This window comes from Pelobates fuscus, chromosome 13, assembly GCF_036172605.1.
Source record: "Pelobates fuscus isolate aPelFus1 chromosome 13, aPelFus1.pri, whole genome shotgun sequence".
NCBI lineage: Eukaryota > Metazoa > Chordata > Amphibia > Anura > Pelobatidae > Pelobates > Pelobates fuscus.
The window spans coordinates 89,584,982-89,603,140 of record NC_086329.1 but is presented as its reverse complement, the minus strand read 5'-3'; the positions used below and the strand labels follow the sequence as shown (position 1 = coordinate 89,603,140).

General features: G+C 38.7%; 1 protein-coding gene across 2 annotated transcripts; it reads right to left on the bottom strand.

Annotated features, from left to right (window-relative positions):
* Positions 1-4,437: 4,437 nt before the first annotated feature.
* Positions 4,438-18,159, bottom strand: C2CD4D (C2 calcium dependent domain containing 4D). Of its 2 annotated transcripts, XM_063439239.1 has the most exons (3): positions 18,111-18,159; positions 6,698-6,805; positions 4,438-6,129 (listed from the first exon to the last, which is right to left on the bottom strand). In XM_063439239.1, the coding sequence occupies exon 3, from the start codon at positions 6,049-6,051 to the stop codon at positions 4,936-4,938; it is 1,116 nt and encodes a 371-aa protein (XP_063295309.1). In that variant the 5' UTR covers positions 6,052-6,129; positions 6,698-6,805; positions 18,111-18,159; the 3' UTR covers positions 4,438-4,935. The 2 variants fall into 2 exon arrangements, with proteins under 2 accessions (XP_063295309.1, XP_063295310.1); XM_063439240.1 differs by lacking the exon at positions 6,698-6,805 and having other exon boundaries at positions 18,111-18,137.

Below are 18,159 nucleotides of genomic sequence, written 5' to 3'. Positions count from 1 at the left end.
CGTAGGTGAGTGTATCAGAGAGATCCACAGTAATAGGATTACCACTAATGTGACTAATGTGGTGCACCCGCAGGAGGTGCAGACCACTTGCTCCTCCCATCGCCATAATTAGATTTTTATTTATTAAATTGCCACCTCGGCAATATATTAAAAAAGAAAAAATGGTATTGCAAGGGTAACATTTGTGGGTGCAGGCAAAGTGTAAGGGGTGAGCCATGGTCCCTGAGGCCACCCAAAAGCGACACTGCTATTTTAGAACAGTGTGACTTATTATCTTAGCAGTAAGCACTCTTCACTGGGCTAACCGCGGCAATGCATGCCATTACTCATTGGCTGAGAGCGACCATCTATCAACACTACAGGGTTTAGCTCAGGAGAGCTAACATAGACTACTGAGCACGAGCGTCTCTCTCTCACTGAACTGTAGAGGAGTGTTGTAAAAGGGTTTCACTCCTCACAATTGGTGGGCGGGGGTGGTATATAGAGCAGTTTAAATCATTCTATGTGATTCTTTGAACTGCTATTTGGTACATAAACTAGTTATCCTATAATTAACTGCTAGACAGAAAATTATTATGGGACAAGATCTCGTGGTGGTTCTGATTGGAGTTTTTCATCCTGGTGTGGGTCTGTCTGTAGCTGCAATCAGATCCACTAAGCGTGGTCCATCTTTTTTTTTTTTCCTTTTAATTTAATTTGTTTGCAGGAATATTTAAACCAATATGTATATTTTCTATAGATATGTTTTATATATTGGATCAAAATATAAAAATGTACTTTTAAGTACTTACTAGCGTGACATTTGTTGAACTGAAAATGTTTTAACAAAAGAATAGTCAAAACAGCAACATGGCATAATTTGAATGTGAAGGATAAAATACCATAAGCTCTAGACAGGTTAGTAAATGCCTAGATTAACCTAGCAGAAACCACATTTCTCTAGCCAGTAACAGTGTCAGTGAATTATTGTAAATTGAAATCTAGATTTTCAATACCTAGTCTAAAATGACTGAGGTGGAAAAAGTCTGATGCATTCTTAGTCTGGCATTTTAGGATTTATTTTTTTAATTAATTTTTAGTACACCACAATTTTTTGCTTAAGGAACAACCTTGGTAAGTCGTTCTAACCTAGTGTGATGGCTGTGTGTCCTAATTTAAAAAAAGAACATTGAATGTGGTTGTTTTAGGGGAGCAGTGTCAGGTTAAAGGGATGTCTACTCTGTGTCCACTTGCTGGTCTCTTCTCTCTGATCACTTGCATAACACTGAAATACAAATCTTTTACTGTTATCTAGCCTTCATCTCTGTCTTCCTCCGTGTGAAGCAAGACGGAAAAATGACTGCAAGGACCACAGACATACCGTCACACGGCAGAGGGGAAACCACATCTCTTTCCCCCCACCCCCCGAATATTTGTCTCTTCGCGTGACTTTCCCCATCCTAAGCACAATTATGTTCCCAGAACACGTAGCCTGGCCAACTGTGCTCCACATTTTTGAAGGTACCAAAGCATGTAGTGTGAGAACAGAACTTAGTTCCTCATTTATGAATATACCGATCTAGCTTGATTACTACCCTACTGGACAGAACTTGTATTCTGGAAAGGAATTGTCCGTAACGTGTGAAGTACCAGAATGCAAACAGGGTTATTCACTGAAGTGAGAATTGTCCGGAATTCAAAATTAATTGAAAATTAATTTGACATTTTAAACCAAAATTGTTGAAGTGAGAGTATATCTGACCTGGGGAATTTTTCCAATTCGGCTATTTTACTCTTAAATTAGAGATTTACTCTGAATTCCTGACGATTCTCACTGTTAGTCTGGCCAGGCATGGCCCATATCGTGTCATTTAAAAGAACACATCCGATTACTGACTGAATGTAGGTAAACAGCCATACCAGAATAATGTGGTGCTAGATAAGATTGCAGGGATCCCTGCAATGATGTGTGAGGAGAGATAGCCCACTCGAATGTGCACTTCATGAGTGGATGGGAGTCAGGAATAATATTAACCAGAGACTTAACAGATGAGCCTTTGTAGCATTTCAGTAATTGTCAGCCTGACACCATCTTCGAAGGGAAAATCATCATAGGGGTATTATGTGGATCAAAAGGATGAGTTGGGGATGTAGGAGGGATTTTATGGAACATTAGGTGGGATTATATGGAGCAGTAAAATGGGTTGCATAGAGGAGTAGGAGAGATGATATAGAGAAGATGGAATTTATATTGAGCCATTGGAGGGTTCATATAGAGTAGCAGAGGTTTCAACGGTATGAGGAATTATTTGACGCAGAATTACGATTTCATAGAATAAGAGAGTAATAATATTATTTATAGGTTCTGTTTTGCTTGTCGGTTTATTTAGCTGAAGAATTGTTTTAAGCGCCAGATTCTCCATTCAAATGACTAAGTACCGCACTGTTGATAATGCGTTCTGATGCTTGAAGAGTTAGAATACACATTGCACAATGCCAAAGTGTGTATAACTTCAGTGCTTTGTAAATGAAGGAGTTTAAATATGATATACATACAGAGAATGCTTGCAAACAAGCCTGAATGCATCTTCAATGTGGAGTCTTAGGTCAGTGCGCCCTCTAGTGGGTGAACTTACATAATGCAACGTTCCCCTAAACCACATTAAGCTTACACAAATCATTAATTAAATAAATTAATTTTCCTTAATACGTCAGACTAATTTTACTGACTGCAAGGTACCACTTATCGCGTGCTGCTAGTCAGCATGTAGAAGTTATATGGGTGTAGAAAACCACTTTGGATCTTACAAAACAATTCAAAATGCAATCCCCACAGCTCCTCAGCCTAGCACATTATTATTATTATTATTATTACGGGCATTTATAAAGTGCCAAAATATTCCACAAGGCTTTACAATATGCACAGACCAATACAAAATGTACTGATCAGGATCGCTTTACAATTTGTGAAAACAGAATATAGGTAATTATACAGAATATAGACAAACAATACACACAAATTGATAGAAAAGGAGCGGGGAGAGCCCTGCCCGTTAGCATCCAATCTAGCATTTACTGCACTTTTATACATTACTCAGTAATACTCAATGTTAGTTCCTCATTTATGAATATACCGATCTAGCTTGATTACTACCCTACTGGATAGAACTTGTATTCTGGAAAGGAATTGTCCGTAACGTGTGAAGTACCAGAATGCAAACAGGGTTATTCACTGAAGTGAGAATTGTCCGGAATTCAAAATGAATTGAAAATTAATTTGACATTTTAGACCAAAATAGTCGAAGTGAGAGTATATCTGACCTGGTGAATTTTTCCAATTCAGCTATTTTGGTCTTAAATTGGAGATTTACGCTGAATTCCTGCCGATTCTCACTGTTAGTCTGGCCAGGCATGGCCCATATCGTGTCGTTTAAAAGGACACATCCGATTACTGACTGAGTGTAGGTAAACAGCCATACCAGAATAATGTGGTGCTAGATAAGATTGCAGGGATCCCTGCAACGATGTGTGAGGAGAGATAGCCCACTCGAATGTGCACTTCATGAGTGGATGGGAGTCCGGAATAACAATAATAGACAAGGGAAGGAATTAGTCAATGTTTATACAACATACCACAGGGCCACAGACACACAGACCAAGTTTGATACAACCAGTTCTTTCATTCAGTCCTGGAGACAAGTATTGAATTTAAAGTTTAATTTGGACTCAGATGTAATTATCATAATGAACACAGTCCTGACATATGGCTGCTGCATTACTCATCTTTGTTGGTTGCTAGACCCACCATATTCCCTTCTTACTGAAGGGCAACACATAAAAAAGTGATTCCCTGTAGTATGTAGCATTTGTATGCTGCTGGAGTAAAATCAATTGATTAAGGCAGTTTTGGGGGATCCCCCTTTGATTCTGTAATTTTTATTTGGATTTATAGATATAAAAAAAATCAACCTCCCCCCACCCCCCCCAAAAAAAATAAAAGCAGGGAGCACAGAGCAATAGGATTTCCTGGGAAGGGGTGTGGGGTTTCCAAGAGTACAACGCACATATTACACATGCTTATTACACGTGCTTATATACTGTAATGCCCGAAATTTCTAACCCATGTGAGTTACACCAGTGTTAATCAGTGGCTGCTACATCAGTCTCTATGTGGTGTGATATCCAGTTAGAACCCTCCCATTCTGCTAACATTATTTTATTGTTTTTTTTTTTTTTTAAATCTTTTATGGTATTTGGTGGTATCAGTTCACATGTTTTGTTGCCTTCCACCAATGTGAGGATGGTGAGTACAGTACCGCCATACCCCTCCTAACCATCCATAAGGACAGACCTGCTTGTGGGGCAAGCCGTTATTATGAAAAGGGACATGAGCCATGGCTAGTTCAAAGCCACCCTGTAAGACAAGGCAGCTGATTCTTGTGCACTGAACGCAGCTTGCCTCTGCCCCATCCACACCTCTCAAGTAAATGGGAACTCAGGCAGCATTTAAAAAAGACAAGTAATACTCAGAGGGGCAGCTGCTCCTTTATGTCCTGTGCTGCATACAGTCATGTCTTAACCTTGTACCCCCTAATTACTCCACTAAAAATGCTGGCACGTATAATTATAAATTGTGCTCTTATGAATGAGACTGTATTCTGTTACAGTCTTATGAACAGCAACAATGTCATTCTTATGTCAAACATTTTAATCCTGTGTGAGTAATCATGTGCTGTTTACAGTTACTGTACAATTTGGCAAACTTTGTATCTCTATTTTAGGGATAGTTTCCACTACTTGGTCCTTACATCTACACCTAGTTAATAAAATATATAAACTTAAACAAGTCTAGTCATTCCCAAACCCTCCCGCCCCGAAGAATTCACTCAGACATGGTATGAAAAAGGTAAATAAATAACGATACTATATAATCTGAAATCCCACATCACCCAGTTTCTATCGGGAATCGGTTAATGGTGGTAAGATAGCGGAGATTAGTAGCTCGATGTGCCCCAGCAAATTATCACGACGCATTCCCGATCCACGGTTTATTACTTTCAGCCTTAGACTGCGTGTGTCCAGTTCCCCCTTTTCCACCCCTTCAAAGAAGAAATCCTCATTGAAGATAGGGTTCCTGCTTCTCCGAATGACAGTGCTTCTTTGCTTCTGCAATTTTCCTGGCTGCAACGACATGACTGTGTAGCAGCTGATAGTCTTGGGGTCCTGATTAGGAGGGTACAGGTTCTCAGCACTTACCAACTTCACCCTCAGACGCCTCAGCTCTTTCATGTATTCAGTAGAGAGGTGAACAAGACCCCCTTTACTTAGCATGACCTCTGTTTCCTTAGTCAACCTCTCCTGGCAGCAGATAAAATCCAGGTGAAATACAGGTGGTGGAACTAAATGCATCATGGTCGTCCCCTGATTTTGTTGGGTCTTTTTTCGAGAGACATTGGGACTGGTGTCTGTTGAACTAGTCTCTTCATTGGATAGAGAGCTAGCCCGGGCCAATGTTTTTATGCTCTCAGAGCGACAAAACAATTGCTGATTCCTGTAGACCTGTCTAATCAGATTCCCAGCTATTGTATGGGTCAACAGCGGAGAGCTAAAAGGAGAGGATTCGGCAGATGATGTAGTGTCACTTTCAAGGCGACCATCAGAAATGCCACCAAAGTCCATTTCAGAGGATGATGATCGCCATCTTAAAGTACAATCAGGGTCTGAAGGCGACAAGGTCTTCAAACCAAAGTTTCCATGGAAAAGTGACTCTCTCCTGCGAGTATGGGGGCTCTCTGACAGATATTGGCTGCCCGTTATTGGGACTGTAAAGTTTATATTGTGAGTCTGCTCTGATACCCCCATCTCTGGTTCCATATATTCCACCTGAATTATGTGACGATTGGCTGATCTTAAAAGTGTCTTTGGGGTTTGATTGGATCCTGTGTCAGAAATGGATTTTGCATGTTGTTGTTTGACAGTTGATAATTTAGGTGGTATAAAAAACTTTGGGATTTGATCTGGGGTGAGAATATTTGGGCAAGTGGAGAGCACCTTCTTTTTGGAATGAAACATTGAGTTTAGAGATGTTCTTAAAGATTGTGTGATAAGATAAAAGCCAGAAGGTACTCAACTTGCAGTCGGATGCTCAATCTGAAAACAAAGGAAAATATAAGGCGTTTCACATTTTTGTTTTTCTTTTTGGTAATTTTTTTTTTCCTTTTTATTATACATTCTATTTTTTTTGTTTTGTTTTAATATAAATTCTTTATTACATTTTTCTGTATACACATACACGAAACAAGACACATATATCGACAAGACACCACAGTATGCCTCAAATAGTCAGTGTATCATATTCTGCCAGCATTATTACATTGATGCATACAAATACATATCACACAAACATACATACAAATGTTTATGTATTTTTATGTCTTTTTGGTACATTTTTAATATCCTGAAAAGGGGCACAAGATGAACAGCAAACCCAACAAAGCAGAGCATGTCTACTTCTCTATTTAAGATTCTGTCTATATTCTGTAAACTGGGTATCCAAGCCTCTACTAAATCATAAACTCAAAATTTGGTGAAGAATTTGTGAAACCTGATTTTTTTTGGATCCAATAGAACTATTCTGATTAAAAGAGCTGCATTAGTTTTATGAAATGTGCAAGGACCGATGTCTCCAGACAACCTTTTCTGTATGACACAACATTACCAAAAGCTGCTGTTCCAGAATACACCTTCACAGAACCTTCTGTTCATTTTTGATCACGTAATGAGTGCAATGGATGGGAGACCAGCACACAATTCACAGGCTGATTTTCTAAATAGAAAAATAACACAAATACAGTTTTTTTTGTTGTCATTTTATATTGAACTGGCATGAGTTGTTCACACAGGGCTGTCATTTCCTTTACGCCGAATGTCAATCCAAATTGTACAAATTACAAATAATATTCGAGTTTGACACAAATTTGCTGTTTGAATATTTACTAAAGTAACGTGGTCAAGCTCGGCATCTATGGGTTTCTGGCAATGATACAGGATACAGTCTGTGTTCTATGTAAGATTTGTTTAAATGTAGTGTTCTTGCCTAGAAACCTGGAAACAGTCTAACAAAGTTAACCAGTGCCATCTTAACAGCATTATGGGCCCCTGGGCAAAGCAGTGCACTGGGGCCCTGCCTACACAACAACTCACAGGAATAAAAATGTGAATTAGCGATAAAATTAAACTTATATTTATTGGTACCTCCAACAAATGCAATACATACATGCAGACTGCTGAATACGCACACACCGACTGCTGAATACACGCACACAGACTGCTGAGTGCACACACAGAGACTGCTGAGTACACACAGACTGCTGAGTACACACACACAGACTGCTAAATACATACACAGTCCACTGAATACACACAAACACACACACAGACTGCTGAATATACACACAGACTGCTGAATATACACAGACTACTGAATACACACAGACTGCTGAATGTGTGTATTCAGCAGTCAGCAGACTGCTGAATACACACACAAAATGTTTGCATAATTTATTATAGTATATTGAGCGCTAGGATGTTTCTACATTTTATAGTGTTACCAACTGTGTTCTGTACCATTTATTTTACTCAAAATATCTAAAAACAGTTTTATTATCACTATATACTTTGTAGAAAATCGGCCTACAAATGTCTGCATGAGTGTCCTTGAGGTTGAGATTTTTAAATGATTTTGTTTTACAATTTACTAGTTAAGTGCTGCTTCTCCTGCTCCCTAGTGTCTTATTTTATGCTCATACATACATACATACATATACACGCGGTGTGTGTATGTGCTTTAGGGTGCACACCCTAATGCAATAGGCTGTGCACGCCTATGCATACACACACACAGCACCCCTACACACAAACACATACACTGCACCCTTCACTGCAGTCTGTGTGTATTCAGCAGTCTGTGTGTGTGTGTGTGTGTGTGTGTATTCAGCAGTCTGTGTGTGTGTGTGTTTGTATTCAGCAGTCTGCTGACTGCTGAATACACACAGACTGCTGAATACACACATTCAGCAGTCTGTGTGTATTCAGTAGTCTGTGTATATTCAGCAGTCTGTGTGTATATTCAGCAGTCTGTGTGTGTGTTTGTGTGTATTCAGTGGACTGTGTATGTATGTAGCAGTCTGTGTGTGTGTACTCAGCAGTCTGTGTGTACTCAGCAGTCTGTGTGTGTGTACTAAGCAGTCTGTGTGCGTGTATTCAGCAGTCGGTGTGTGCGTATTCAGCAGTCTGCATGTATGTATTGCATTTGTTGGAGGTACCAATAAATATAAGTTTAATTTTATCGCTAATTCACATTTTTATTCCTGTGAGCTGTTGTGTAGGCAGGGCCCCAGTGCACTGCTTTTCCATGGGGGCCCATAATGCTGTTAAGATGGCACTAGTTAACTGCATATGTGTGTGAATTGTGCCATTGGTACATGCCAGCAGTGTCCAGAACATTTACAGATTTTAGAGTACTTCATTGTTAGTTTAATTGATGGGTATAATGAAAAGATTGCATTTTTTTACATTTTCCTCACTTCCCTGAGGTAGTATTTGTATGGTTTGGTTTGCTATAGTTCTATGAATGTCTGTTTTTGCTATGACATGAACTGATAAGCATATTGCAGTGCCATCTTAGTACCCATAGTTTATAGATCTCGTTATTGAAAATGAAATAATTAAGTGTGAGGATGAATAGTGCCAGATCTATGATAATTTGGGGCAATGAAAATTAAAATGAGCGTTAATACCGTCTGTATGTAGAATGCTGCTATACAGACGTTCCACGTCCAAGGATGGCGTTAGCAGGAAGGTTAGTGGCTTGGTTGAGTTTGTTAAGGAAGTCAGTGGTGTCTTTTATGAAGCTGCTGGTGTTGGTGACAATAGGTTTTAGGATATTTAAACCTTGCAGTAAATGTCTGCAACATACAACAGCTTTGAACACAACTCAAGAAGAGGAGCAAAGCCAGTGAACCACTCATGGACAGCTGTTTAGTTGTTAATGCAACTCATGAGCATGAGGTTGGTTACTGGCTTGCTATTGAGGCTTGGCGTTGCTTGTAAAGCACATACCAAAAGAGTTTATATATACACATAGATTACAGTTATAAGGAATTACTGATACAAGTAGGCAGATAACTATATTGATGTAAAAACTTGGCTCTATAGATATAGGCAAACATGTAGCTATATAGATGCAGTATACAGCTTCATAGAAACAGGAAGACCGATCGCTCAATAGTAAGAGGCAGACAGATAGATCTATATATACAAAATACAGATTAAGGAACTGTGCGCACCCCCCCCAAAAAATACAGTTTACATTTTACAAGGCTACTTAAAATCACCTGTTTTAGCAAAATCATATTGTGTTAAGCCCACCACTACATCACAGTACCCCAATATTGCTGGGTCTTACACTTATTTAAACATAGGTGATTAACATACTACGTGCAATACTTAGTGCTTAAGCTGCTTCCAAAGACTCTCCACATATATATATGCTTTTCTATGGTCACCTCCAAAAGAGGAACTATAGTGGAGTGTCTCTAGTGCAGTGGTGTATCCTGGTTTTGTGCTGCCTTAGGCTTTTTTTGCTGCCCCCTGGAAAATGCCGCCCAAGGCAAATGCCTTGTTTGCATCGCAGCTAATACGCCCCTGCTCTAGTGGGGTATATAATACAGAAGCTCTATAGATACAGGCAGACTATTTGTTCTGTAGATATAGGCAGACAGGTAGCTCTACATTAGGGGTGCCCAAAAGTTAGATCCCCAGATTTTTTAGAACTACAACTCCCATGATGCTTTGCATGCCTTTAGAATCTGATGGGACATCTTGGGATATACCTTTTGGGCACCCCTGTTTTATATATTAAGACAGATCGCTCTGTAGACTCAGATAGCTCTGTAGAAACAGACAGACAGATAGCACCGTAGCTACAGACAGATACAGCTGTAATCAAAATTATTCAACACAATGAATGCTTTAATTGGTTTCCCCAAATTCAACTGAAAATGCAACTTATAATGACTTCCCCAGTCTCAAAATATGTCAACCCCTTAATGGCAAGCACCTTTAGTATTTAGTAGATCCCCTGTTTGCTGTTATGACCTGCTGCAAATGAGATGCATAGCCAGACACCAGCTTCTGACAGTGTTCCTGAGGAATCCTAGCCCATTGCTCATGTGTGATAGCCTCCGGTTCAGTAATATTCTTGGGTTTCCGTGCTGCAACCGCCTTCTTCAAATCCCACCAGAGATTTTCTGGGGGATTCAAATCAGGTGACTGATGGCCACTGTAGAAGCTTTCAGGTCTTCTTCTGCAAACAAGCTTTGCCACAATTTGAGGTATGCCTGGGATCTTGTTTGGAAGTTCCAATGACGCCCAAGCTTCAGTTTCCTCACAGACGGCATGATGTTTTCTCCTAGGATTTCCTGATACTTCAGTGAATCCATCTTGCCTTCCACACGTTGCCACACAGAGCATCACCGAGCCACCACCATGCTTAACTGTAGGCAGAGTATTCTTTTCAACGTATGCTTCATTCTTCTTCCTTCAGACATACCTCTGATTCATTGGACCGAAAGATTCCAGTTTTATATCATCACTCCACAGAATCTAAAAACGTCTGTGACTTATTTATATGATTTTGATTTCTTGTGTTTTAGGGTCAGTAGTGGTATACGTCTTGGAGTTCTGACATGCGCTTAGCATTCGCCTTACTGGGCTCAATGAAACCTCAGTGCCATTTGCCACCAAGCCTTGCTGCAGGTCTTTTGCAGTCACTCGAGAGTTTTTTACAACCTGAATTATTAGAAACCTGTCTGGAGCCATTAATAGCTTATTTTTCTGCCCCGTCCAAGTTGCGTAACCACTGTTCCTTCAACTTTGAATTTGCGAACTATGCTTCCAACTGTGTCTCTAGGAACATTCAGTGCCTTTACTAAATTTTCTATCCTGTTCCTTGTTTGTGAAAAGCGATGAACTCTTCCCATTCTTTTGACTTAGACATAGGCAGCTAAGTAGATAGACAGCTAACTCAATAAATATAGGCAGACGAAACATTACATAGATGTAGGCAGGAAGATGCCTGTATTAAAGGACCACTATAGTGCCAGGAAAACATGCCGCAGGGCTGGATGGCGTGGAAGGGGTTAAACTTACCTGTTTCTCCAGCGCCGGGCGGGGAGCTCTCCTCTTCCTCTCCGCCTCCTCGGGTGAATGCGCATGCGCGGCAAGAGCCGCGCGCGCATTCAGCCGGTCTCATAGGAAAGCATTCACAATGTTTTCCTATGGACGCTGGCGTCTTCTCACTGTGATTTTCACAGAGAGCTATATAGACAGTTATATCAATACAGAGAGCTATATAGACAACTATATCAATACTGATAGCTATATAGACAGCTATATCAATACAAAGAGCTATATAGACGGCTTTATCAATACAGAGAGCTACATAGAGGGCTATATCAATACGTAGAACTATATAGACATCTATAACAATACAGAGAGCTATATAGACAGTTATATCAATACTGATCGCTATATAGACAACTATATCAATACTGATAGCTATATAGACGGCTATATCAATACAGAGAGCTATATAGACAGCTATATCAATACAGAGAGCTATATAGACGGCTATAAGAATACAGAGAGCTATATAGATGGCTATACCAATACAGAGAGCTATATAGACAGCTATACCCATACAGAGAGCTATATAGACAGCTATATCAATACAGAGCTATATAGACAGCTATATCAATACGGAGAGCTATATAGACAGCTATATCAATACTGATAGCTATATAGACAACTATATCAATACAGAGAGCTATATAGACAGCTATATCAATACAAAGAGCTATATAGATGGCTATATCAATACAGCGAGCTATATAGACGGCTATATCAATACAGAGAGCTATATAGACGGCTATATCAATACAGAGAGCTATATAGACAGTTATATCAATACAGAGAGCTATAGAGACTGCTATATCAATACAGATAGCTATATAGACAGCTATATCAATACAGAGAGCTATATAGACAGTTATATCAATACAGAGAGCTATATAGACAGCTATATCAATACAGAGAGCTATATAGACAGCTATATCAATACAGAGAGCTATATAGGCTGCTATATCAATACAGAGAGCTATATAGACAGCTATATCAATACAGAGAGCTATATAGACAGCTATATCAATACAGAGAGCTATATAGACAGCTATATCAATACAGAGAGCTATATAGACAGCTATATCAATACAGCAAGCTATATAGACAGTTATATCAATACAGAGAGCTATATAGACAGCTATATCAATACAGATAGCTATATAGACAGCTATATCAATACAGCGAGCTATATAGACTGCTATATCAATACAGAGAGTTATATAGACGGCTATATCAATACAGAGAGCTATATAGACAGTTATATCAATACAGAGAGCTATATAGATGGCTATACCAATAGAGAGAGCTATATAGACAGCTATATCAATACAGAGAGCTATATAAACGGATATATCAATACAGAGAGCTATATAGACCGCTATATCAATACAGAGAGCTATATAGACAGTTATATCAATACAGAGAGCTATATAGACAGCTATATCAATACAGAGAGCTATATAGACAGCTATATCAATACTGATAGCTATATAGACAACTATATCAATACAGAGAGCTATATAGACAGCTATATCAATACAGAGAGCTATATAGATGGCTATATCAATACAGCGAGCTATATAGACGGCTATATCAATACAGAGAGCTATATAGACGGCTATATCAATACAGAGAGCTATATAGACAGTTATATCAATACAGAGAGCTATAGAGACTGCTATATCAATACAGATAGCTATATAGACAGCTATATCAATACAGAGAGCTATATAGACAGTTATATCAATACAGAGAGCTATATAGACGGCTATACCAATAGAGAGAGCTATATAGACAGCTATATCAATACAGAGAGCTATATAGACAGTTATATCAATACAGAGAGCTATATAGACAGTTATATCAATACAGAGAGCTATATAGACGGCTATACCAATAGAGAGAGCTATATAGACAGTTATATCAATACAGAGAGCTATATAGATGGCTATACCAATAGAGAGAGCTATATAGACAGCTATATCAATACAGAGAGCTATATAAACGGATATATCAATACAGAGAACTATATAGACCGCTATATCAATACAGAGAGCTATATAGACAGTTATATCAATACAGAGAGCTATATAGACAGCTATATCAATACAGAGAGCTATATAGACAGCTATATCAATACTGATAGCTATATAGACAACTATATCAATACAGAGAGCTATATAGACAGCTATATCAATACAGAGAGCTATATAGATGGCTATATCAATACAGCGAGCTATATAGACGGCTATATCAATACAGAGAGCTATATAGACGGCTATATCAATACAGAGAGCTATATAGACAGTTATATCAATACAGAGAGCTATAGAGACTGCTATATCAATACAGATAGCTATATAGACAGCTATATCAATACAGAGAGCTATATAGACAGTTATATCAATACAGAGAGCTATATAGACGGCTATACCAATAGAGAGAGCTATATAGACAGCTATATCAATACAGAGAGCTATATAAACGGATATATCAATACAGAGAGCTATATAGACAGCTATATCAATACGGAGAGCTATATAGACAGCTATATCAATACGGAGAGCTATATAGCCAGCTATATCAATATGGAGAGCTATATAGACAGCTATATCAATACAGAGAGCTATATAAACGGATATATCAATACAGATAGCTATATAGACAGCTATATCAATACAGAGAGCTATATAGACAGTTATATCAATACAGAGAGCTATATAGACAGTTATATCAATACAGAGAGCTATATAGACGGCTATACCAATAGAGAGAGCTATATAGACAGCTATATCAATACAGAGAGCTATATAAACGGATATATCAATACAGAGAGCTATATAGACAGCTATATCAATACGGAGAGCTATATAGACAGCTATATCAATACGGAGAGCTATATAGACAGCTATATCAATACGGAGAGCTATATAGACAGCTATATCAATATGGAGAGCTATATAGACGGCTATACCAATACAGAGAGCTATATAGACAGCTATATCAATACGGAGAGCTATATAGACAGCTATATCAATACTGATCGCTATATAGACAGTTATATCAATACGGAGAGCTATATACACAAAGACCGATGTCTTTGGCAGACAACTGGATTTATAGATACAGGCGGACAGATACATACATAGATGCAAGCAAACATGCAGCTTTATATATGCAGAAATAGCAGATAGCTCTGTAGATACAGAAGGGCTATCTATTAGCTCTATAGATTCAGTCAGACAGTGTGTGCTATGGATATATGTAGAAAGATAATCAGTGCATTATGTCAGACAGATATATATATATAGATAGAGGAGGCAGACAGGCATCTATATAATTAAATACAGACATATAGCTATGTAGAGGCAGGAAGACAGACAGATAGCTCTATAGATACAGACAAGAGACAGATGGCTATATAATTGCAGACTGACACACTATATAGCTCTGTAGATACAGAGAGACAGATAACTAGATGCAGAATGTCAGAGATAAAGCTCTGGTTACAGGCAGACAGATAGCTATATAGATACAGACTAAAAGGCAGATGGCTATATAATTAATCATTAATAACAGAATGATAGACAGTAGCTATATAGAATCAGACAGTTATCTAGAGATACAGACAGACAGATAGCTATATAGACACAGAGCTATATAATTGCAGAATGATAGACAGATAGCTATATAGAATCAGACAGTTATCTATAGATACAGACAGACAGATAGCTGTATAGACACAGAGCTATATAATTGCAGAATGATAGACAGATAGCTATATAGAATCAGACAGATAGCTGTATAGACACAGAGCTATATAATTGCAGAATGCTATATAGAATCAGACAGTTATCTATAGATACAGACAGACAGATAGCTCTATAGACACAGAGCTATATAATTGCAGAATGATAGACAGATAGCTATATAGAATCAGACAGATAGCTGTATAGACACAGAGCTATATAATTGCAGAATGCTATATAGAATCAGACAGTTATCTATAGATACAGACAGACAGATAGCTATATAGACACAGAGCTATATAATTGCAGAATGATAGACAGATAGCTATATAGAATCAGACAGTTATCTATAGATACAGACAGATAGCTGTATAGACGCATAAGGGCAGATAGCTCTGTAACTAATGGCTGCAGAGCTCTGTAGTTACAGAAAGGTCAACAGGTAGCTTTTCAGATACCGCCAGACGTATGACTATAGCTTTAGACAGATGGTAGGTCTATACATACAGAAAGCAGACAGTTATTGTATTTTAGCATTTAACAGGGGTCTCTGTGTTTAGCCTTTTCTTTTTAGAAAAAGGCACAATATATCCAGTTTCAGTGTAATATCAAATATTCTAAATCAGATTTTAAAAGAAGGATAGAAAAGGAAATCTAGTTTTATTGAATCTGGATCGTATAAGGATCATGCTGCCATTGTGTGTATTTTCTAGATTCCTTCAATAGATCACTAATGCAGCCTTAGGAATAAACTCACCAAACCTGACCCATCGATTTACTGACTTGTTCATCAGGATAGCCCTATGCTATCCCAAGCATTCATCAATCATTTACTGCTTCCCTTGGAAGGCAACTCAATGTATCTACTACTCTTTCTAAATAATTATTAGCCTTAACTCCTTCACTGTAAGACTGCTCCAGATAATTTCTGGTTTTTTTTTTCTAAATGATAGCCCTTACTGCCTCCACTGGAAGGCTATTCCACTAATCTACTACCCATTCTATATCACTGCTAGCTTTTACTGCCTCCACTGGAAGGCTATTTCAGGTATCTACTACTCATTCTATATCACTGCTAGCTTTTACTGCCTCCACTGAAAGGCTATTCCACTAATCTACTACTCATTCTATATCACTGCTAGGTTTTACTGCCTCCACTGAAAGGCTATTCCTGGTATCTACTACTCATTCTATATCACTGCTAGCGTTTACTGCCTCCACTGAAAGGCTATTTCAGGTATCTACTACTCATTCTATATCACTGCTAGCTTTTACTGCCTCCACTGGAAGGCTATTTCAGGTATCTACTACTCATTCTATATCACTGCTAGCTTTTACTGCCTCCACTGAAAGGCTATTCCACTAATCTACTACTCATTCTATATCACTGCTAGGTTTTACTGCCTCCACTGAAAGGCTATTCCTGGTATCTACTACTCATTCTATATCACTGCTAGCGTTTACTGCCTCCACTGAAAGGCTATTTCAGGTATCTACTACTCATTCTATATCACTGCTAGCTTTTACTGCCTCCACTGATAGGCTATTTCAGGTATCTACTACTCATTCTGTATCACTGCTAGCTTTTACTGCCTCCACTGAAAGGCTATTCCTGGTATCTACTACTCATTCTATATCACTGCTAGCTTTTACTGCCTCCACTGGAAGGCTATTTCAGGTATCTTCTACTCATTCTATGTCACTGCTAGCGTTTACTGCCTCCACTGGAAGGCTCTTTCAGGTATCTACTACTCATTCTATATCACAGCTAGCTTTTACTGCCTCCACTGGAAGGCTATTTCAGGTATCTACTACTCATTCTATATCACTGCTAGCTTTTACTGCCTCCACTGGAAGGCTATTTCAGGTATGAACTACTCATTCTATATCACAGCTAGCGTTTACTGCCTCCACTGGAAGGCTATTTCAGGTATCTACTACTCATTCTATATCACAGCTAGCGTTTACTGCCTCCACTGGAAGGCTATTCCACTAATCTACTACTCATTCTATATCACTGCTAGCTTTTACTGCCTCCACTGGAAGGCTATTTCAGGTATCTACTACTCATTCTATATCACTGCTAGCTTTTACTGCCTCCACTGGAAGGCTATTTCAGGTATCTACTACTCATTCTATATCACTGCTAGCTTTTACTGCCTCCACTGGAAGGCTATTTCAGGTATCTTCTACTCATTCTATATCACAGCTAGCTTTTACTGCCTCCACTGGAAGGCTCTTTCAGGTATCTACTACTCATTCTATATCACTGCTAGCATTTACTGCCTCCACTGGAAGGCTATTTCAGGTATCTACTACTCATTCTATATCACTGCTAGCTTTTACTGCCTCCACTGGAAGGCTATTTCAGGTATCAACTACTCATTCTATATCACAGCTAGCGTTTACTGCCTCCACTGGAAGGCTATTTCAGGTATCTACTACTCATTCTATATCACAGCTAGCGTTTACTGCCTCCACTGGAAGGCTATTTCAGGTATCTACTACTCATTCTATATCACTGCTAGCTTTTACTGCCTCCACTGGAAGGCTATTTCAGGTATCAACTACCCGTTCTGTAAAACAAATAACTATAAAACTCTAAAGACATGGAGCCAATAAATGATCCTGGACAGGCAGAGGGACCTTGGTGCATTGCTTGTGCATGCCTTTTCATTCCCTAGGCTTTTGGTTTGCTGACTTTACTCAATGAATGAGTGTCATGTTCATTCATTAAACTGCATTTTGATATCAAAAATAAACATTCTATGAACCACAAAAAAAAAACACGAAACAAATGTTTTTTTCCCCCCACGTGTTTAAAGCTGATGGCATGCATGGAGGGGCAATACAAGAGATCTGGAAACATTTGTCACTCTCGCACCCCTGGCATGGCAGCCTGGTCCCCTACAAAATCTACCTCCTTTATTTTTTTCATTCCTCCCTTTTCCTATTCTCTCTGTTACGTGGATGGCGAATCATCCATTCTCAGGTTGTACATTTCTCCATTTACTGAAAACCAATTGACCTCTTCATTCGAATAAAGAAAAAAACACAGAACATTATCTGCATATTATATCCCTGTGTATAAATAATATCTTAGCGACCAAACACGCTCCCAGCCCTGTGTTCTCTACTCACCTCTGACTGTGCCCTGTACAATGTGTGATGATCAGCAATTCAATGTGTG

Coding starts and splice junctions, on each gene's coding strand:
- C2CD4D (XM_063439239.1), bottom strand. CDS start 6,051: ATGTTTCATTCCAAAAAGAAGGTGCTCTCCACTTGCCCAAATATTCTC.